Raw genomic sequence first — 20,068 nt, forward strand, 5'->3', positions numbered from 1 at the left:
ACACTGAGATAAAGTCGGTTGCAACTTCCGGTTCACGCGGACTTCCGATTTACTGCTCAGATCTGATTTTTTTTGTAGTTGTTGTTGTTGTATAGCTGATCACATACATACAGTCAGCATCTAGTCATAGTTGGGGGCGTGGTCTGGCGTGGCGAGGGTGGAGGCGGCGGGGGGGGGCGGCGGGTCAGGGAACACAGTGAACATTGTGTGTATTTGAATGACAAAAATATTTTATTTTGAGTCATTGACGCCTGCCGACCGGCAACGGTACATTGCAAAATGAACTGCAATAGGTTATGATTGCCCTTATTTAATTAAAATCTGGGTCAATGATCCAACCAAATGGCCGGAGGTGTCGTTGTTATCTGGTTGAATCTCCAGGTATGACATGTAGCGGTAACATTAGCCTATAACTCAATCAACTTTCGTATATGTTGCATACTATAACTCCATAAAACCTTGTCACTTGTACGTATGCTTCACTCCAAACTATTAATCCTTTTGTAAAACGGTGATCAGTAGTACGAAGTTGTTGAGGGACTGTGTGGATCCCTAACTCACAGACTGCAGTCTCTGTATTGAGTGTAGACCTCGAACTAGTCCATAGGTTCACGGCTCGCGTCATTACGTTGCGACTGGCCTCCTTTCCGGTTCTGTGTGTTTATTAGGAAGGACGTAGAACTTCAATTCATAATTTGTTTGTTTGTTTATTGGCGGTACAGAAAACGACACGGCCACTCTTCGGCATGATTGTCCCGTGTTTTTCAATTAGCGCCAAGGCAATGTTTTCCCCCACGGGCTAAATTCACATCACATGACGGGGCGTTCCCGGGGGCGTTCCCAGACCAACCGTCTGTATGTATTGTTGTTTTAATCCAATATCATATTCCCGTATGAACAGATAATGGTCCTGAACTGATTTGCACTCGCGATCGTAAAGCTCAAACTCCAAAGAAATCAATTGAAAATGCTCTGCACTGCACCAGTGGCACCCATCATTAGCGGTTATGCGTTTATTTATTGTGTGATCTGCCAAGGAAGCCAGAGAATGTATGCTCAGTAAATATTTTAAAAAGACTTAATTGCAAAAAGACTTAAGTTTAAAACCACAAGCTTTTTTTTTTTTTTTGGCTAGTGACATTATAGCAAGTTCTCATTGGCTAATGCATAAACTCTACAGGTCCAGAGGAGAATCAAAGGTAATCAATTAAGGTAAAAGGGGTGGAGCCAACTTAATTCAAAGCTGTACAAAATGGCAAAGCCAAGCATTGGTGTATGTTGAGGTGTTTGAGTCACAGTTTGTTAGGATGGGGTTCCTGATAGTTGTCTTAGTGATTGTTGCATTTGATCTGCCTGATGTCTTGGGAAGTTTGAGGTACAGTCCTAGTCCAAGAAGCATGGGGCCAAAATTAGATCCAGCTTCCAGAAGTCCTGGCCTTTCTCCTCTAGGCCTCTGGAACCCTTTGCAAGTGGCTTCTCAGTTTCAGAGTCCTTTGGGTCCTGACTTCAAAAGCCTTGCACAGGAGCCTTTTGGCCTTCAGGAGAAGCAGCTGTTGCAGGGTCCAGTGAAGCCTTTGGATTGGAGGTATCCCATCGTTCCCGAGGTGCAGAGCGAGTTGGCGGTGGACTTCCAGTTGAGACAACCCGTGACTCCCAGCAGTGTAGCGGTTCAATGCGGCGAGAACCGGGTTCTCGTAGAGGTCCAGCAGGACTTTTTCAGCAATGGTCAGTTGATCCAGCCAACTGGTCTGTCTTTAGGTGGATGTCCTGTTGTTGGTCAGGATCCTGGGTCAAGAGTGCTCATCTTTGAGTATGAATTACAGGACTGCAACAGTGTGCTGATGGTAAGAACTCGTACATCTTAATGGGTTATTTTGTTGTGGTGGAGGATAGTCCAAATCTTTCAAGGAAACTGTTTACTTGTTTGTCAAAATGCTATGCCATGGCAGCTAGGACCATTTATTTGAATGTGGAAATCCTGAATTTACTACTTGCCTTTAAATAACCCTGCAAACCAAACAACATTTTGATGCTTTTATTTAGGAGTTATTCCACTATTGCACCGAGCACGTTCCCATTCATATCAACTGAGGGCACTGTCTTGGTATGTAAAGTCTGTGGGATGACCCTCTTGGTAACCACAATCTTTTTACAGATGAATGAGGAAGAGCTTGTCTACACCTTCTCTCTTACCTACACCCCTGAGGCACTTGCAGGTACTCCGATTACCCGGGCCGATGGTGCAATTGTTGGTGTTCAATGCCATTATCAAAGGTAAGTGCTCTCTGACTTTCTGCTCTGCTGCCTGTGCAACTGGGAGACCATTTAATGGGTATTTGCATGAACCGTAGGCTTCAGAATGTAAGCAGTGATGCCTTGAGGCCAACATGGGTCCCTTATGCCTCATCAGAGGCTGGTCAAGAAGTCTTGCTGTTCTCCCTGAAGATCATGATGGGTTGGTACAGGTTTTTTTTCTTCTATAAAATAAATATTTACCCTTGCTATTGTGGCTGTGCCTAAAATTTATATCTTATATGTAAAAAATTTGTTTTACTTTGTAGACGATTGGTCCTATCAGAGGCCTTCATACTCCTATTTCCTGGGTGGCGTTATTAACATCGAGGCATCTGTGATGCAGTACAATCATGTGCCTCTGCGTGTGTTTGTGGACCGCTGTGTGGCCACTCAAGTACCTGATGTGAACTCCCTTCCAAGATATTCCTTCATTGAGAATCATGGGTAAGGTCATGGCCATTGATTGTGACGACAGTGGTTTAAAAAAGCAATTTAATCCTGTACAGAGTCATGGTTAAGGTCTAGTTGCTTGATGGTCTACAGTTGACATTCATGAGTTGCTCTTTGTGATTGCTCTGTTGTCAGGTGTTTTGTGGATGCCAAAACTACAGCTTCCAGCTCCCGCTTCATGCCTCGGTCCCAGGTTGACAAGATCCAGTTCCAGCTGGAGGCGTTTATGTTCCAGGAGGGCAGCAGTCCTTCTGTATGTATTACGAATATCATGAGTTAATTTGATTTCTCTTACAATCTGATTTGGTTTTGTGACTTGTCTGTCATCCTTGCAGATCTACATAACCTGTATTCTGAAGGCAACTATTGCTTCTGCACCCAGTGACGCTCAGCGCAAGTCCTGTTCCTTTGCCAATGGGTATGTTGGTTTTATTTTTTTATGCTGACTTTGCTCATATTGGAGGTTCCATGTCTTTGTCTTTTTGCAGGTGGTTTGCTGCTGATGGGAATGACCAAGTTTGTGGTTGCTGTGACTCAACATGTGGTCCTGATGGTGAATTTGATGCTTCTCCTTATGGAGGTTGGTAGCGTTTGCTCTTTCTAAGGTTGCTTTGTTTTCAAGTGCTGTAACTTGGCTCTCTCCTTTCTAGGCATTCAGTGGGAAGGCAAGGCCTCTCTTGGTCCTGTAATGGTTCAAGGGCAAAAGAGAGCTTCTTAATAAAACTGATAAACCAATCCTTGTTTGTGACGTGTCATTTTGCTTCATGTCTGGTATAAAATATTTTAAATTGGGCAAAAAGTGCCTCATTCTGCTGATGTGGTGAAAGTGATGGTCCTACTGTACCTTTCCAAGTCCCATATACCATCCAACCGTAGGGTCCCAGAAGTTTAGAACTTTCTCCATAGGTAATCTTAAATTGAGCATTTTAAATGCAGCTACTATAGGCTCCAAGGTTAATTGGTATATGCTTTTGAAGCCATCAGTTTACATTACATGTTTAGTTTAACAGCAGAAATCCTAATGTCAAACATACATGATGCTCTTAAGAATTTGAGTAGCAAATAATTCTAAAACCTCTATGCAGGGAACACCTTGTCCCATAAGCATTGCTGTAGTAATGGATTTTTTGTTCTCCCTATTGTATTACTGTGCTCTCAAAGTTTGTATATGAATACAAGCTCAATGGTTGCATCTGAAATCACATACTCTATTGAGTAGGTACTAAATTTGAATTCGTAATTACTTCAACTAATGATCGTTGTGACGGAAGTGAATCAAAACTTACTTTAGCTGGAAAATATCTTTATTCAAGAACCACTATAAAGCCAAAACAATCTTTGTTACCTTAAATTATACGTTTGTCACTGTAAAGCTGCTTTGAAACAAGCTACATTGTTAAAAGCGCTATATGAAGATGACTGGACAACCTTTTAAAAGGATGTTCTGTGTAGTATGAATGAAATCCATATATACTACATCCATGTGTCGTGTGACCTTCCAGCATCAGTTGTCGCTTCACTGCCATTCACAAATCCTTTCCTGATGCCTCATGGGATAGTAAAGTGTCCATCGTATGCACACTTCAGAATCTCGCTGGAAGTAGTAGATCATCCAGGTACTTTTTGCCTACTCTTTTATCAGTACTGTAAATTCGAACATACTACTTTCGCCAACTATAGAGTAGGGAAGTATGGGATTTCGTATACAACCCTTTTATCAAATAAGAGAGACTGACCCTGCATCTCAATGTCCATACTATTTATCCTAAACAGTAAGAGAGAATAAAATAACTGTGTCCCACAGCATAGTATGTTGATAAAAGTATGCCAGAAGTCTCCGGATGGTCTACTATTTCTGGTTGATTTTCTATGTGTGGATCCGTGCTCACTATAATGGCTAATATTGCCCACAACCCATTGCGCTTTAGGGGAGGATTCAGTTCAGAAATACAAACACGATTTAAAAGTGTTGAGAAAACTACAAAACATGGCGGATGTGCACGACCGATGGTTAAGTAGAGAGGTTTAGATAAAGGGGTTTGGGTGACCAATAATCAACATTTAAACTGATTAAAATAGTTAATGTTATCCGTGTTATATATAATCTGCAACAACAATGTAAACTTTTATGAAGATCTGTTAGGCCATTAACTTTTAAATGCATCATTGTGCATCAATATGAGGAGAGTCTCTGCATGAAAGACCCGGGACTGGCAGATCAACGTGCTTCTGCATTTCTCTCCGATACAGTAGGAAACTAAACTAAATGTGGAGGATTTTATCTTTGACAAGATAAATTAAAGGTCAGTGTACGTGACAGGACACGTGTAACTAAGCGACAGAGAGCAACCGTTAAAGACGCTATTTTATGATGTGATCGTATGTTCCAAAGCTTGTCTACACTTCTGTTACACACTCAAAAATATGTACTTTTTCTTCACAAAAACAGTACATACTTTTAGGTCATAGTATAAGTAGGCGAATTGAGACGCAGCAAGACAAAATGTGAAGAGCGTGGGTCCCCAAGATGCATAAACTCTACAGGTCCAGAGGAGAATCAAAGGTAATCAATTAAGGTAAAAGGGGTGGAGCCAACTTAGTTCAAAGCTGTACAAAATAGCAAAGCCAAGCATTGGTGTATGTTGAGGTGTTTGAGTCACAGTTTTTTAGTATGGGATTCCTGAAAGGTGTGTTAGTGTTGGTTGTGGTAGTTGCATTTGATCTGCCTGATGTCTGGGGAAGTTTGAGGTACAGTCCTAGTCCAAGAAGCATGGGGCCAAAATCAGATCCAGCTTCCAGAAGTCCTGGCCTTTCTCCTCTTGGCCTCTGGAACCCTTTGCAAGTGGCTTCTCAGTTTCAGAGTCCTTTGGGTCCCGACTTCAAAAGCCTTGCGCAGGAGCCTTTTGGCCTTCAGGAGAAGCAGCTGTTGCAGGGTCCAGTGAAGCCTTTGGATTGGAGGTATCCTATTGTTCCCGAGGTGCAGAGCGAGTTAGCGGTGGACTTCCAGTTGAGGCAACCCGTGACTCCCAGCAGCGTAGCGGTTCAATGCGACGAGAACCGGGTTCTCGTAGAGGTCCAGCAGGACTTTTTCAGCAATGGTCAGTTGATCCAGCCAACTGGCCTGTCTTTAGGTGGATGTCCTGTTGTTGGTCAGGATCCTGGGTCAAGAGTGCTCATCTTTGAGTATGAATTACAGGACTGCAACAGTGTGCTGATGGTAAGAACTCATACATCTTAATGGGTTATTTTGTTGTGGCAGAGGATAGTCCAAATCTTTCAAGGAAACCGTTTACTTGGTTGTTAAAATAATATGTGATGGCAGCTAGGACCATTTATTTGAATGTGGAAATCCTGAATTTACTACTTGCCTTTAAATAACCCTGCAAACCAACAACATTTTGATGCTTTTATTTAGGAGTTATTCCACTATTGCACCGAGCACGTTCCCATTCATATCAACTAAGGGCACTGTCTTGGTATGTGAAGTCTGTGGGATGATCCTCTTGGTAACCAAAATCTTTTTACAGATGAATGAGGAAGAGCTTGTCTACACCTTCTCTCTTACCTACACCCCTGAGGCACTTGCAGGTACTCCGATTACCCGGGCCGATGGTGCAATTGTTGGTGTTCAATGCCATTATCAAAGGTAAGTGCTCTCTGACTTTCTGCTCTGCTGCCTGTGCAACTGGGAGACCATTTAATGGGTATTTTTTTATAAACCGTAGGCTTCAGAATGTAAGCAGTGATGCCTTGAGGCCAACATGGCTCCCTTATGCCTCATCAGAGGCTGGTCAAGAAGTCTTGCTGTTCTCTCTGAAGATCATGATGGGTTGGTACAGGTTTTTTTTCTTTCTATAAAATAAATCTTTACCCTTGCTATTGTGGCTGTGCTTAAAATCTATATATTATATGTAAAAAAAATTTTACTATTTGTAGACGATTGGTCCTATCAGAGGCCTTCATACTCCTATTTCCTGGGTGGCGTTATTAACATCGAGGCATCTGTGATGCAGTACAATCATGTGCCTCTGCGTGTGTTTGTGGACCGCTGTGTGGCCACTCAAGTACCTGATGTGAACTCCCTTCCAAGATATTCCTTCATTGAGAATCATGGGTAAGGTCATGGCCATTGATTGTGACGACAGTGGTTTAAAAAAGCAACTTAATCCTGTACAGAGTCATGGTTAAGGTCTAGTTTCTTGATGGTCTACAGTGGACATTCATGAGTTGCTCTTTGTGATTGCTTTGTCGTCAGGTGTTTTGTGGATGCCAAAACTACAGCTTCCAGCTCCCGCTTCATGCCTCGGTCCCAGGTTGACAAGATCCAGTTCCAGCTGGAGGCGTTCATGTTCCAGGAGGGCAGCAGTCCTTCTGTATGTACAACGAATATCATGAGTTAATTTGATTTCTCTTACAATCTGCTTTGGTTTTGTGACTTGTCTGTCATCCTTGCAGATCTACATAACCTGTATTCTGAAGGCAACTATTGCTTCTGCACCCAGTGACGCTCAGCGCAAGTCCTGTTCCTTTGCCAATGGGTATGTTGGTTTTATTTTATTTTTTATGCTGACTTTGCTCATATTGGAAGTTCCATGTCTTTGTCTTTTTGCAGGTGGTTTGCTGCTGATGGGAATGACCAAGTTTGTGGTTGCTGTGACTCAACATGTGGTCCTGATGGTGAATTTGATGCTTCTCCCTATGGAGGTTGGTAGCGTTTGCTCTTTCTAAGGTTGCTTTGTTTTCAAGTGCTGTAACTTGGCTCTCTCCTTTCTAGGCATTCAGTGGGAAGGCAAGGCCTCACTTGGTCCTGTAATGGTTCAAGGGCAAAAGAGAGCTTCTTAATAAAACTGATAAACCAATCCTTGCTTGTTTCTGTTGTGTCATTTTGCTTCATGTCTGGTATAAAAGATTTTAAATTGGGCAAGAAGTGCCTCATTCTGCTGATGTGGTGAAAGTGATGGTCCTACTGTACCTTTCCAAGTCCCATATACCATCCAACCGTAGGGTCCCAGAAGTTTAGAGCTTTCTCCATAGGTAATCTTAAATTGAGCATTTTAAATGCAGCTACTATAAGCTCCAAGGTTAATTGGTATATGCTTTTGAAGCCATCAGTTTACATTACATGTTTAGTTTAACAGCAGAAATCCTAATGTCAAACATACATGATGCTCTTAAGAATTTGAGTAGCAAATAATTCTAAAACCTCTATGCAGGGAACACCTTGTCCCATAAGCACTTCTGTTGTAATGGATATTTTTTGTTCTCCCTATTGTATTACTGTGCTCTCAAAGTTTGTATATGAATACAAGCTCAATGGTTGCATCCGACATCAAATACTCTATTGAGTAGGTACTAAATTTGAATGAGTAATTACTTCAACTAATGATCGTTGTGACGGAAGTGAATCAATCAAAACTAACTTTAGCTGGAAAATATCTTTATTCAAGAACCACTATAAAGCCAAAACAATCTTTGTTGCCTTAAATTATCAGTTTTTCACTGTAAAGTCGCTTTGAAACAATCTACATTGTTAAAAGCGCTATATGAATGAAGATGACTTGACAACCTTTTAAAAAGATGTTCTGTGTAGTATGAATGAAATCCCTATATATTACATCCACCATGTTTTCATGTGTCGTGTGACCTTCAAGCATCAGTTGTCGCTTCACTGCCATTCACAAATCCTTTCCTGATGCCTCATGGGATAGTAAAGTGTCCATCGTATGCACACTTCAGAATCTCGCCGATAGTAGATCATCCAGGTACTTTTTGCCTACTCTTTTATCTGTAATGTAAATTTGAACATAGCCCTACTACTTTCGCCAACTATATAGTAGGGAAGTATGTGATTTCGTATACAACCCTTTTATCAAATAAGAGATACTGACCCTGCATCTCAATGTCCATACTATTTATCCTAAACCATCATGAGAGAATAAAATAACTTTGTCCCACAGCATAGTATGTTGAAAAGAGTATGCCAGAAGTCTCCGGATGGTCTACTATTTCTGGTCGATTTTCTATGTGTGGATCCGTGCTCACTATAACGGCTAATATTGCCCACAACCCATTGCGCTTTGGGGGAGGATTCAGTTCAGAAATACAAAAACGATTTAAAAGTGTTGAGAAAACTACAAAACATGGCGGATGTGCACGACCGATGGTTAAGTAGAGAGGTTTAGATAAAGGGGTTTGGGTGACCAATAATCAACATTTAAACTGATTAAAATAGTTAATGTTATCCGTGTTATATTTCATCTGCAACAACAATGTAAACTTTTATGAAGATCTGTTAGGCCATTAACTTTTAAATGCATCATTGTGCATCAATATGAGGAGAGTCTCTGCATGAAAGACCCGGGACTGGCAGATCAACGTGCTTCTGCATTTCTCTCCGATACAGTAGGAAACTAAACTAAATGTGGAGGATTTTATCTTTGACAAGATAAATTACAGGTCAGTGTACGTGACAGGACACGTGTAACTAAGCGACATAGAGCAACCGTTAAAGACGATATTTTATGATGTGATCGTATGTTCCAAAGCTTGTCTACACTTCTGTTACACACTCAAAAATATGTACTTTTTCTTCACAAAAACAGTACATACTTTTAGGTCATAGTATAAGTAGGCGAATTAAGATGCAGCAAGACAAAATGTGAAGAGCGTGGGTCCCCAAGATGCATAAACTCTACAGGTCCAGTCCAGAGGAGAATCAAAGGTAATCAATTAAGGTAAAAGGGGTGGAGCCAACTTAGTTCAAAGCTGTACAAAATGGCAAAGCCAAGCATTGCTGTATGTTGAGGTGTTTGAGTCACAGTTTTTAGTATGGCATTCCTGAAAGGTGTGTTAGTGTTGGTTTTGGTAGTTGCATTTGATCTGCCTGATGTCTTGGGAAGTTTGAGGTACAATCAAAGTCCAAGAAGTATGGGGCCAAAATCAGATCCAGCTTCCAGAAGTCCTGGCCTTTCTCCTCTAGGCCTCTGGAACCCTTTGCAAGTGGCTTCTCAGTTTCAGAGTCCTTTGGGTCCTGACTTCAAAAGCTTTGCGCAGGAGCCTTTTGGCCTTCAGGAGAAGCAGCTGTTGCAGGGTCCAGTGAAGCCTTTGGATTGGAGGTATCCCATCGTTCCCGAGGTGCAGAGCGAGTTAGCGGTAGGCTTCCAGTTGAGGCAACCCGTGACTCCCAGCAGCGTAGCGGTTCAATGCGGCGAGAACCGGGTTCTCGTAGAGGTCCAGCAGGACTTTTTCAGCAATGGTCAGTTGATCCAGCCAACTGGTCTGTCTTTAGGTGGATGTCCTGTTGTTGGTCAGGATCCTGGGTCAAAAGTGCTCATCTTTGAGTATGAATTACAGGACTGCAACAGTGTGCTGATGGTAAGAACTCCTGCATCTTAATGGGTTATTTTGTTGTGGCAGAGGATAGTCCAAATCTTTCAAGGAAACTGTTTACTTGGTTGTCAAAATGCTATGCCATGGCAGCTAGGACCATTTATTTGAATGTGGAAATCCTGAATTTACTACTTGCCTTGAAATAACCCTGCAAACCAACAACATTTTGATGCTTTTATTTAGGAGGTATTCCACTATTGCACCGAGCACGTTCCCATTCATATCAACTGAGGGCACTGTCTTGGTATGTAAAGTCTGTGGGATGACCCTCTTGGTAACCACAATCTTTTTACAGATGAATGAGGAGGAGCTTGTCTACACCTTCTCTCTTACCTACACCCCTGAGGCACTTGCAGGTACTCCGATTACCCGGGCCGATGGTGCAATTGTTGGTGTTCAATGCCATTATCAAAGGTAAGTGCTCTCTGACTTTCTGCTCTGCTGCCTGTGCAACTGGGAGACCATTTAATGGGTATGTTTTATTAACTGTAGAATTCAGAATGTAAGCAGTGATGCCTTGAGGCCAACATGGCTCCCTTATGCCTCATCAGAGGCTGGTCAAGAAGTCTTGCTGTTCTCTCTGAAGATCATGATGGGTTGGTACAGGTTTTTTTTCTTTCTATAAAATAAATCTTTACCCTTGCTATTGTGGCTGTGCCTAAAATTTATATATTATATGTGTAATTTTTTTTACTCTTTGTAGACGATTGGTCCTATCAGAGGCCTTCATACTCCTATTTCCTGGGTGGCGTTATTAACATCGAGGCATCTGTGATGCAGTACAATCATGTGCCTCTGCGTGTGTTTGTGGACCGCTGTGTGGCCACTCAAGTACCTGATGTGAACTCCCTTCCAAGATATTCTTTAATTGAGAATCATGGGTAAGGTCATGGCCATTGATTGTGACGACAGTGGTTTAAAAAAGCAACTTAGTCCTGTACAGAGTCATGGTTAAGGTCTAGTTGCTTGATGGTCTACAGTTGACATTCATGAGTTGCTCTTTGTGATTGCTTTGTCGTCAGGTGTTTTGTGGATGCCAAAACTACAGCTTCCAGCTCCTGCTTCATGCCTCGGTCCCAGGTTGACAAGATCCAGTTCCAGCTGGATGCGTTTATGTTCCAGGAGGGCAGCAGTCCTTCTGTATGTATTACGAATATCATGAGTTAATTTGATTTCTCTTACAATCTGCTTTGGTTTTGTGACTTGTCTGTCATCCTTGCAGATCTACATAACCTGTATTCTGAAGGCAACTATTGCTTCTGCACCCAGTGACGCTCAGCGCAAGTCCTGTTCCTTTGCCAATGGGTATGTTGGTTTTATTAAAAAAATTATGCTGACTTTGCTCATATTGGAGGTTCAATGTCTTTGTCTTTTTGCAGGTGGTTTGCTGCTGATGGGAATGACCAAGTTTGTGGTTGCTGTGACTCAACATGTGGTCCTGATGGTGAATTTGATGCTTCTCCCTATGGAGGTTGGTAGCGTTTGCTCTTTCTAAGGTTGCTTTGTTTTCAAGTGCTGTAACTTGGCTCTCTCCTTTCTAGGCATTCAGTGGGAAGGCAAGGCCTCACTTGGTCCTGTAATGGTTCAAGGGCAAAAGAGAGCTTCTTAATAAACCTGACAAACCAATCCTTGCTTGTTTCTGTTGTGTCATTTTGCTTCATGTCTGGTATAAAAGATTTTAAATTGGGCAAGAAGTGCCTCATTCTGCTGATGTGGTGAAAGTGATGGTCCTACTGTACCTTTCCAAGTCCCATATACCATCCAACCATAGGGTCCCAGAAGTTTAGAACTTTCTCCATAGGTAATCTTAAATTGAGCATTTTAAATGCAGCTACTATAAGCTCCAAGGTTAATTGGTATATGCTTTTGAAGCCATCAGTTTACATTACACGTTTAGTTTAACAGCAGAAATCCTAATGTCAAACATACTTGATGCTCTTAAGAATTTGAGTAGCAAATAATTCTAAAACGTCTATGCAGGGAACACCTTGTCCCATAAGCACTTCTGTTGTAATGGATTTTTTGTTCTCCCTATTGTATTACTGTGCTCTCAAAGTTTGTATATGAATACAAGCTCAATGGTTGTATCTGAAATCACATACTCTATTAAGTAGGTACTAAATTTGAATTCGTAATTACTTCAACTAATGATCATTGAGACGGAAGTGAATCAATCAAAACTAACTTTAGCTGGAAAATATCTTTATTCAAGAACCACTATAAAGCCAAAACAATATTTGTTACCTTAAATTATACGTTTGTCACTGTAAAGCTGCTTTGAAACAAGCTACATTGTTAAAAGCGCTATATGAAGATGACTGGACAACCTTTTAAAAGGATGTTCTGTGTAGTATGAATGAAATCCCTATATATTACATCCACCATGTTTTCATGTGTCATGTGACCTTCCAGCATCAGTTGTCGCTTCACTGCCATTCACAAATCCTTTCCTGATGCCTCATGGGATAGTAAAGTGTCCATCGTATGCACACTTCAGAATCTCGCCGAAAGTAGTAGACCATCCAGGTACTTTTTGCCTACTCTTTTATCAGTACTGTAAATTCGAACATACTACTTTCGCCAACTATATAGTAGGGAAGTATGCGATTTCGTATACAACCCTTTTATCAAATAAGAGAGACTGACCCTGCATCTCAATGTCCATACTATTTATCCTAAACCATATGAGAGAATAAAATAACTTTGTCCCAAAGCATAGTATGTTGATAAAAGTATGCCAGAAGTCTCCGGATGGTCTACTATTTCTGGTCGATTTTCTATGTGTGGATCCGTGCTCACTATAATGGCTAATATTGCCCACAACCCATTGCGCTTTAGGGGAGGATTCAGTTCAGAAATACAAACACGATTTAAAAGTGTTGAGAAAACTACAAAACATGGCGGATGTGCACGACCGATGGTTAAGTAGAGAGGTTTAGATAAAGGGGTTTGGGTGACCAATAATCAACATTTAAACTGATTAAAATAGTTCATGTTATCCGTGTTATATTTAATCTGCAACAACAATGTAAACTTTTATGAAGATCTGTTAGGCCATTAACTTTTAAATGCATCATTGTGCATCAATATGAGGAGAGTCTCTGCATGAAAGAACCGTGACTGGCAGATCAACATGCTTCTGCATTTCTCTCCGATACAGTAGGAAACTAAACTAAATGTGGAGGATTTTATCTTTGACAAGATAAATTACAGGTCAGTTTACGTGACAGGACACGTGTAACTAAGCGACAGAGGGCAACCGTTAAAGACGATATTTTATGATGTGATCGTATGTTCCAAAGCTTGTCTACACTTCTGTTACACACTCAAAAACATGTACTTTTTCTTCACAAAAACAGTACATACTTTTAGGTCATAGTATAAGTAGGCGAATTGAGACGCATCAAGACAAAATGTGAAGAGCGGTGGGTCCCCAAGATGCATAAACTCTACAGGTCCAGAGGAGAATCAAAGGTAATCAATTAAGGTAAAAGGGGTGGAGCCAACTTAGTTCAAAGCTGTACAAAATGGCAAAGCCAAGCATTGGTGTATGTTGAGGTGTTTGAGTCACAGTTTTTAGTATGGGATTCCTGAAAGGTGTGTTAGTGTTGGTTTTAGTAGTTGCATTTGATCTGCCTGATGTCTGGGGAAGTTTGAGGTACAATCAAAGTCCAAGAAGCATGGGGCCAAAATCAGATCCAGCTTCCAGAAGTCCTGGCCTTTCTCCTCTAGGCCTCTGGAACCCTTTGCAAGTGGCTTCTCAGTTTCAGAGTCCTTTGGGTCCCGACTTTAAAAGCCTTGCACAGGAGCCTTTTGGCCTTCAGGAGAAGCAGCTGTTGCAGGGTCCAGTGAAGCCTTTGGATTGGAGGTATCCTATTGTTCCCGAGGTGCAGAGCGAGTTAGCAGTGGACTTCCAGTTGAGGCAACCCGTGACTCCCAGCAGCGTAGCGGTTCAATGCGGCGAGAACCGGGTTCTCGTAGAGGTCCAGCAGGACTTTTTCAGCAATGGCCAGTTGATCCAGCCAACTGGCCTGTCTTTAGGTGGATGTTCTGTTGTTGGTCAGGATCCTGGGTCAAGAGTGCTCATCTTTGAGTATGAATTACAGGACTGCAACAGTGTGCTGATGGTAAGACCTCATACATCTTAATGGGTTATTTTGTTGTGGCAGAGGATAGTCCAAATCTTTCAAGGAAACCGTTTACTTGGTTGTCAAAATGCTATGCCATGGCAGCTAGGACCATTTATTTGAATGTGGAAATCCTGAATTTACTACTTGCCTTTAAATAACCCTGCAAACCAACAACATTTTGATGCTCCTATTTAGGAGTTCTTCCACTATTGCACCGAGCACGTTCCCATTCATATCAACTGAGGGCACTGTCTTGGTATGTGAAGTCTGTGGGATGATCCTCTTGGTAACCACAATCTTTTTACAGATGAATGAGGAGGAGCTTGTCTACACCTTCTCTCTTACCTACACCCCTGAGGCACTTGCAGGTACTCCGATTACCCGGGCCGATGGTGCAATTGTTGGTGTTCAATGCCATTATCAAAGGTAAGCGATCTCTGTGACTTTCTGCTCTGCTGCCTGTGCAATTGGGAGACCATTTAATGGGTATTTTTTATAAACCGTAGGCTTCAGAATGTAAGTAGTGATGCCTTGAGGCCAACATGGGTCCCTTATGCCTCATCGAAGGCTGGTCAAGAAGTCTTGCTGTTCTCCCTGAAGATCATGATGGGTTGGTACAGGTTTTTTTCTTTCTATAAAATAAATCTTTACCCTTACTATTGTGGCTGTGCCTAAAATCTGTAATGTCACTATTTTTTTTACTTTTTGTAGACGATTGGTCCTATCAGAGGCCTTCATACTCCTATTTCCTGGGTGGCGTTATTAACATCGAGGCATCTGTGATGCAGTACAATCATGTGCCTCTGCGTGTGTTTGTGGACCGCTGTGTGGCCACTCAAGTACCTGATGTGAACTCTCTTCCAAGATATTCCTTCATTGAGAATCATGGGTAAGGTCATGGCCATTGATTGTGACGACAGTGGTTTTTAAAAAGCAACTTAATCCTGTACAGAGTCATGGTTAAGGTCTAGTTGCTTGATGGTCTACAGTTGACATTCATGAGTTGCTCTTTGTGATTGCTTTGTCGTCAGGTGTTTTGTGGATGCCAAAACTACAGCTTCCAGCTCCCGCTTCATTCCTGGGTCCCAGGTTGACAAGATCCAGTTCCAGCTGGAGGCGTTTATGTTCCAGGAGGGCAGCAGTCCTTCTGTATGTATTACGGATATCATGAGTTAATTTGATTTCTCTTACAATCTGCTTTGGTTTTGTGACTTGTCTGTCATCCTTGCAGATCTACATAACCTGTATTCTGAAGGCAACTATTGCTTCTGCACCCAGTGATGCTCAGCGCAAGTCCTGTTCCTTTGCCAATGGGTATGTTGGTTTTATTTTATTTTTTTTATGCTGACTTTGCTCATATTGGAGGTTCCATGTCTTTGTCTTTTTGCAGGTGGTTTGCTGCTGATGGGAATGACCAAGTTTGTGGTTGCTGTGACTCAACATGTGGTCCTGATGGTGAATTTGATGCTTCTCCCTATGGAGGTTGGTAGCGTTTGCTCTTTCTAAGGTTGCTTTGTTTTCAAGTGCTCTAACTTGGCTCTCTTCTTTCTAGGCATTCAGTGGGAAGGCAAGGCCTCACTTGGTCCTGTAATGGTTCAAGGGCAAAAGAGAGCTTCTTAATAAACCTGACAAACCAATCCTTGCTTGTTTCTGTCGTGTCGTTTTGCTTCATGTCTGGTATAAAAGATTTTAAATTGGGCAAGAAGTGCCTCATTCTGCTGATGTGGTGAAAGTGATGGTCCTACTGTACCTTTTCAAGTCCCATATACCATCCAACCATAGGGTCCCAGAAGTTTAGAGCTTTCTCCATAGGTAATCTTAAATTGAGCATTTTCAATAAGCTCCACGGTTAATTGGTATGTGCTTTTGAAGCCATCAGTTTACATTACATGTTTAGTTTAACAGCAGAAATCCTAATGTCAAACATACATGATGCTCTTAAGAATTTGAGTAGCAAATAATTCTATAACCTCTATGCAGGGAACACCTTGTCCCATAAGCATTGCTGTTGTAATGGATTTTTTTGTTCTCCCTATTGTATTACTGTGCTCTCAGTTTGTATATGAATACAAGCTCAATGGTTGCATCTGAAATCACATACTCTATTGAGTAGGTACTAAATTTGAATTAGTAATTACTTCAACTAATGATCGTTGTGACGGAAGAGAATCAATCAAAACTAACTTTAGCTGGAAAATATCTTTATTCAAGAACCGCTATAAAGCCAAAACAATCTTTGTTACCTTAAATTATCAGTTTTTCACTGTAAAACCGCTTTTAAACAATTTACATTGTTAAAAGCGCTATATAAATTAAGATGACTTGACAACTTCTTAAAAGGATGTTCTGTGTAGTATTGTGTGTGTAGTAGGGGTGTAACGGTACGCAAAAATCACGGTTCGGTTCATTTTCGGTACAGTAAGGGAAAGAAATGCAAACATTAAACTGCTGGTTGTTTACTATTTTACTACAACTTTAACAATTTGTTTACACTTTTTTTAAACCCTTTTTAATAAAATATAATATATATAAAATAAGAAATAAAATACTCTCAAACCAATATCACATAATAAAATATAATGAAAAATATAAATAACTATGGATTACAGTGCAGCATTACCAATCCCAGCTTGTAGGCCTGCTCATATTTAAAAAAATATATAACTTTTCAAAAGTGTAAAGTGCAGCATCAACAATTTCAGTTTTTAGACCTGCTCAGTTTCATTCAACTTTCATGTTTTTTTGTCAAAAAAATTAACTTGTCCACATTGGCTGCAGAATGGGAAGATCTGCTGGCAGTTACAATGTCTCCAGCTGTAGAAAATACCCTCTCGCTAGGGACTGAGGTAGCAGGTACAGCAAGGTAGTGCTTTGCTAACTTGGCAATCTGAGGATATGTGGGCTCATTGGTCCTCCACCATTCAAGTGGGTTGGAATCCAGTGAAATGCAGTCCACAGCCTTATATAAGGTAACCTCTTCCTTCACCAGCTGCAAAGTAGGCTTGTTTCCCACCTGAGTCTTGAAGAATTCACCGAACAGTTCAGCCATGGCTGACTTCTTGACAGGAGGAGATGATGCCTCTTTGTGTTCTGTTACTGGGGATGAACTAACTGCTTTGGCCTCCTCACTCTGCAAAATAAAATGACAAAACTTTAATAAACTACTACTACTGGCACTGTAGCAGCAAGTATTTCAAATTATACAATACACACAAGCAAATTAACATTATACCTGTTCTTCCATGGTTGTAATCTCTGTGATGAGGTTGTTGTAGATTATTTCACGACAGGCATCATCCACATGAGGAAGGGCCTTGAACCTCGGATCAAGAACTGTGCATTTGTGGAGGAAGTCATGACAAGCAGAGTATCTGTTCTTCAGGTTTTCTGTGATGGCAGCCTTGATTTCTCTCACAGTTGGACTGTCTTGCTCATTGTGTGCCATAGAGTTGAGGACTGTGGTTTTGAGGGGGAGGATCATTGATACTGAAGGTGTGGATTCAGTGTTCATCAGTGTTGTGAGGGTTTTTAGTGGTTTAAGAACCTCAAGTACCTCCTCTGCTATTTTCACATCCTGGTCAGACAACGTGCTTATGTCTTTATTCTTCTTGAGGGCCTTTTCTGTCAGTGCAGAGTACACAGCTGCTTGCTGTTCAAGGTACCTCTCAAGCATATCATAACTGGAGTTCCAGCGGGTGGTGACATCATTAATAAGGGTGTGTTTTGGTATATTAAGCATTTCCTGTTTGCTCTCCAATATATGTGCAGCTGTTGGGCTACGGTGAAAAAAAGACACAACCCTTCTGACTCTACCTAGCAGCCTGGACACCTGGTTGAGACCTGTTGCTTTCTGTGATGCTAAATTAATTGTGTGTGCAAAACATCCAATTTGAGGGCCCAGTCCAGCTTCACTGACTGCATTGACAATATTCCTAGCATTGTCGGTTGTGACAGGAATTGTAGTTCCTGGCCTCTCCAACTTCCACTCCAACACTGTCTCCTTAAGTCCCTCTGCCAGATTTGTGCTTGTGTGTTGTTCATAAATGGGGCGGGTTTGCAGAACATGGCTTACCATGTTCCATTCTGGAGTAATGTGATGGACAGTCACTGTTAAGTAGCTCTCTGTAGCTCTAGATGTCCATCCATCAGTTGTGAGTGCTACAGCAGATGCCTTGGACAGGTCGTGGACAACAGCAGTTTTGGCCTGTTCATAAAGGGCAGGTATAACTTTTTGGCTGAAATGTGGACGAGAAGGAATTTCATACCTGGGCTCAGTCACCTTCATCATGTGCATAAAACCAGTGTTCTCAACAACCGAGTATGGTCGTAGATCAGCAGCTATAAAAACACCAATTGCATTCGTTATTGCGTGTGCCCGATCGGAATTACCAGCAAAGGTCTGTTTAAATGCCAACGGGAGTTGCGTTTGAACTACGGCCGTTTTTTTCCTTGTAGTAGTGATGTTCACATTCGCGTGATGCCTTTTCAAGTGCGTTAACAAGTTTGAAGTGTTGCCAGCAACATACCCGATCATTACTGAGCAATGTCGGCACAATGCTTTCGTCTTATCGACTAGTCTTTGTCCGTTGACGTATTTCACTGCGAAACCGAAGTGTTCCCAAACAGGAGACCTTAAGGCTATGGGTGGGTCTTCAAGCTCTGACTTGTCTGCATTGGCCATGACGCTAGCTAGCGAGAGGCTGGGCTAAGCGCGCCGTGTATGTGGTTGTACAGTTGTACAGCGTGCGGTGCGGGGTTTTTTTTTCACCCAAACAAACCTCAGCGGAAATCCCACCCTGCAGCCGATTTCATTGGTTTAGGTTACAGTGACGAGTAGGTTTAGAGATCAGTGTTTGGTGTAGACAATCTGTACAGTGATATGACCAATGACAACTTTAGAATCAGCTGCAGGGCGGGATTTCCACAACACAGAGACTTCCGACACTTAATATGTTCGTGTGGAAACCCGGAATTGACCTATGTTCCGCATCCGCACACAAAACTAATTTACGTGAATGATTGCATTCGGTACACATATGCACCGTACCGAAAGTGCTGTACCGAAACGGTCCGGTATGAATACACGTACCGTTACACCCCTAGTGTGTAGTATGAATGAAATCCATATATACTACATCCACCATGTTGTCATGTGCCGTGTGACCTTCCAGCATCAGTTGTCGCTTCACTGCCATTCACAAATCCTCTCCTGATGCCTCATGGGATAGTAAAGTGTCCATCGTATGCACACTTCAGAATCTCGCCGGAAGTAGTAGATCATCCAGGTACTTTTTGCCTACTCTTTTATCAGTACTGTAAATTCGAACATACTTCTTTCGCCAACTATATAGTATGCGATTTTGGATACAACCCTTTTATCAAATAAGAGAGACTGACCCTGCATCTCAATGTCCATACTATTTATCCTAAACCGTATGAGAGAATAAAATAACTGTGTCCCACAGCATAGTATGTTGAAAAGAGTATGCCAGAAGTCTCCGGATGGTCTACTATTTCTGGTTGATTTTCTATGTGTGGATCCGTGCTCACTATAATGGCTAATATTGCCCACAACCCATTGCGCTTTGGAGGAGGATTCAGTTCAGAAATACAAACACGATTTAAAAGTGTTGAGAAAACTACAAAATATGGTGGACGTGCACAACCGATGGTTAAGCAGAGAGGTTTAGATAAAGGGGTTTGGGTGACCAATAATCAACATTTAAACTGATTAAAATAGTTATGTAATGTTATCTGTGTTATATTTAATCTGCAACAACAATGTAAACTTTTATAAAGATCTG

The 20,068-nt window shown here is 41.6% G+C and overlaps 5 protein-coding genes across 5 annotated transcripts; 4 read left to right on the plus strand and 1 right to left on the minus strand.

Annotated features, from left to right (window-relative positions):
- Nucleotides 1-888: 888 nt before the first annotated feature.
- Nucleotides 889-3,560, plus strand: LOC307008990 (zona pellucida sperm-binding protein 3-like). The gene is made up of 8 exons (XM_079632360.1): nt 889-1,844; nt 2,156-2,274; nt 2,352-2,455; nt 2,562-2,739; nt 2,881-2,998; nt 3,081-3,163; nt 3,234-3,325; nt 3,396-3,560. The coding sequence occupies exons 1-8, from the start codon at nt 1,308-1,310 to the stop codon at nt 3,461-3,463; spliced, it is 1,299 nt and encodes a 432-aa protein (XP_079488486.1). The 5' UTR covers nt 889-1,307; the 3' UTR covers nt 3,464-3,560.
- Nucleotides 3,561-4,725: 1,165 nt separating this feature from the next.
- LOC307008991 (zona pellucida sperm-binding protein 3-like) lies at nt 4,726-7,721 on the plus strand. Its single transcript, XM_079632361.1, has 9 exons — nt 4,726-5,048; nt 5,195-5,962; nt 6,273-6,391; nt 6,471-6,574; nt 6,682-6,859; nt 7,001-7,118; nt 7,201-7,283; nt 7,358-7,449; nt 7,520-7,721. The coding sequence occupies exons 2-9, from the start codon at nt 5,417-5,419 to the stop codon at nt 7,585-7,587; spliced, it is 1,308 nt and encodes a 435-aa protein (XP_079488487.1). The 5' UTR covers nt 4,726-5,048; nt 5,195-5,416; the 3' UTR covers nt 7,588-7,721.
- A 1,736-nt stretch (nt 7,722-9,457) lies between these two features.
- Nucleotides 9,458-11,821, plus strand: LOC307008993 (zona pellucida sperm-binding protein 3-like). The gene is made up of 8 exons (XM_079632363.1): nt 9,458-10,119; nt 10,430-10,548; nt 10,627-10,730; nt 10,838-11,015; nt 11,157-11,274; nt 11,357-11,439; nt 11,514-11,605; nt 11,676-11,821. Exons 1-8 carry the CDS (start codon nt 9,574-9,576, stop codon nt 11,741-11,743), a joined length of 1,308 nt encoding a protein of 435 aa, XP_079488489.1. The 5' UTR covers nt 9,458-9,573; the 3' UTR covers nt 11,744-11,821.
- Nucleotides 11,822-13,607: 1,786 nt separating this feature from the next.
- On the plus strand, nt 13,608-16,367 carry LOC307008994 (zona pellucida sperm-binding protein 3-like). The gene is made up of 8 exons (XM_079632364.1): nt 13,608-14,261; nt 14,572-14,690; nt 14,771-14,874; nt 14,976-15,153; nt 15,296-15,413; nt 15,496-15,578; nt 15,655-15,746; nt 15,817-16,367. The coding sequence occupies exons 1-8, from the start codon at nt 13,716-13,718 to the stop codon at nt 15,882-15,884; spliced, it is 1,308 nt and encodes a 435-aa protein (XP_079488490.1). The 5' UTR covers nt 13,608-13,715; the 3' UTR covers nt 15,885-16,367.
- Nucleotides 16,368-16,989: 622 nt separating this feature from the next.
- Nucleotides 16,990-18,549, minus strand: LOC307008901 (E3 SUMO-protein ligase ZBED1-like; the record flags this gene model as incomplete). The annotated part of the gene is made up of 2 exons (XM_079632178.1): nt 16,990-17,394; nt 17,497-18,549. 2 exons carry the CDS (start codon nt 18,547-18,549, stop codon nt 16,990-16,992), a joined length of 1,458 nt encoding a protein of 485 aa, XP_079488304.1.
- Nucleotides 18,550-20,068: the final 1,519 nt, after the last annotated feature.

The sequence above is a fragment of the Phoxinus phoxinus genome (assembly GCF_949152265.1).
Source record: "Phoxinus phoxinus genome assembly, chromosome: 13".
Classification (NCBI taxonomy): domain Eukaryota; kingdom Metazoa; phylum Chordata; class Actinopteri; order Cypriniformes; family Leuciscidae; genus Phoxinus; species Phoxinus phoxinus.

Bases quoted from the DNA above. Each gene is read 5' to 3' on its own strand.
- LOC307008990 (XM_079632360.1), top strand. From the start codon at position 1,308: ATGGGGTTCCTGATAGTTGTCTTAGTGATTGTTGCATTTGATCTGCCT. The intron at 2,275-2,351 runs GTAAGTGCTCTC...CATGAACCGTAG, and splicing joins GTTCAATGCCATTATCAAAG to GCTTCAGAATGTAAGCAGTG. The intron at 2,999-3,080 runs GTATGTATTACG...TCATCCTTGCAG, and splicing joins AGGAGGGCAGCAGTCCTTCT to ATCTACATAACCTGTATTCT.
- LOC307008991 (XM_079632361.1), top strand. From the start codon at position 5,417: ATGGGATTCCTGAAAGGTGTGTTAGTGTTGGTTGTGGTAGTTGCATTT. The intron at 6,575-6,681 runs GTTGGTACAGGT...TACTATTTGTAG, and splicing joins CTCTCTGAAGATCATGATGG to ACGATTGGTCCTATCAGAGG. The intron at 6,860-7,000 runs GTAAGGTCATGG...CTTTGTCGTCAG, and splicing joins TCCTTCATTGAGAATCATGG to GTGTTTTGTGGATGCCAAAA.
- LOC307008993 (XM_079632363.1), top strand. From the start codon at position 9,574: ATGGCATTCCTGAAAGGTGTGTTAGTGTTGGTTTTGGTAGTTGCATTT. The intron at 10,549-10,626 runs GTAAGTGCTCTC...TATTAACTGTAG, and splicing joins GTTCAATGCCATTATCAAAG to AATTCAGAATGTAAGCAGTG. The intron at 10,731-10,837 runs GTTGGTACAGGT...TACTCTTTGTAG, and splicing joins CTCTCTGAAGATCATGATGG to ACGATTGGTCCTATCAGAGG.
- LOC307008994 (XM_079632364.1), top strand. From the start codon at position 13,716: ATGGGATTCCTGAAAGGTGTGTTAGTGTTGGTTTTAGTAGTTGCATTT. The intron at 14,691-14,770 runs GTAAGCGATCTC...TATAAACCGTAG, and splicing joins GTTCAATGCCATTATCAAAG to GCTTCAGAATGTAAGTAGTG. The intron at 15,154-15,295 runs GTAAGGTCATGG...CTTTGTCGTCAG, and splicing joins TCCTTCATTGAGAATCATGG to GTGTTTTGTGGATGCCAAAA.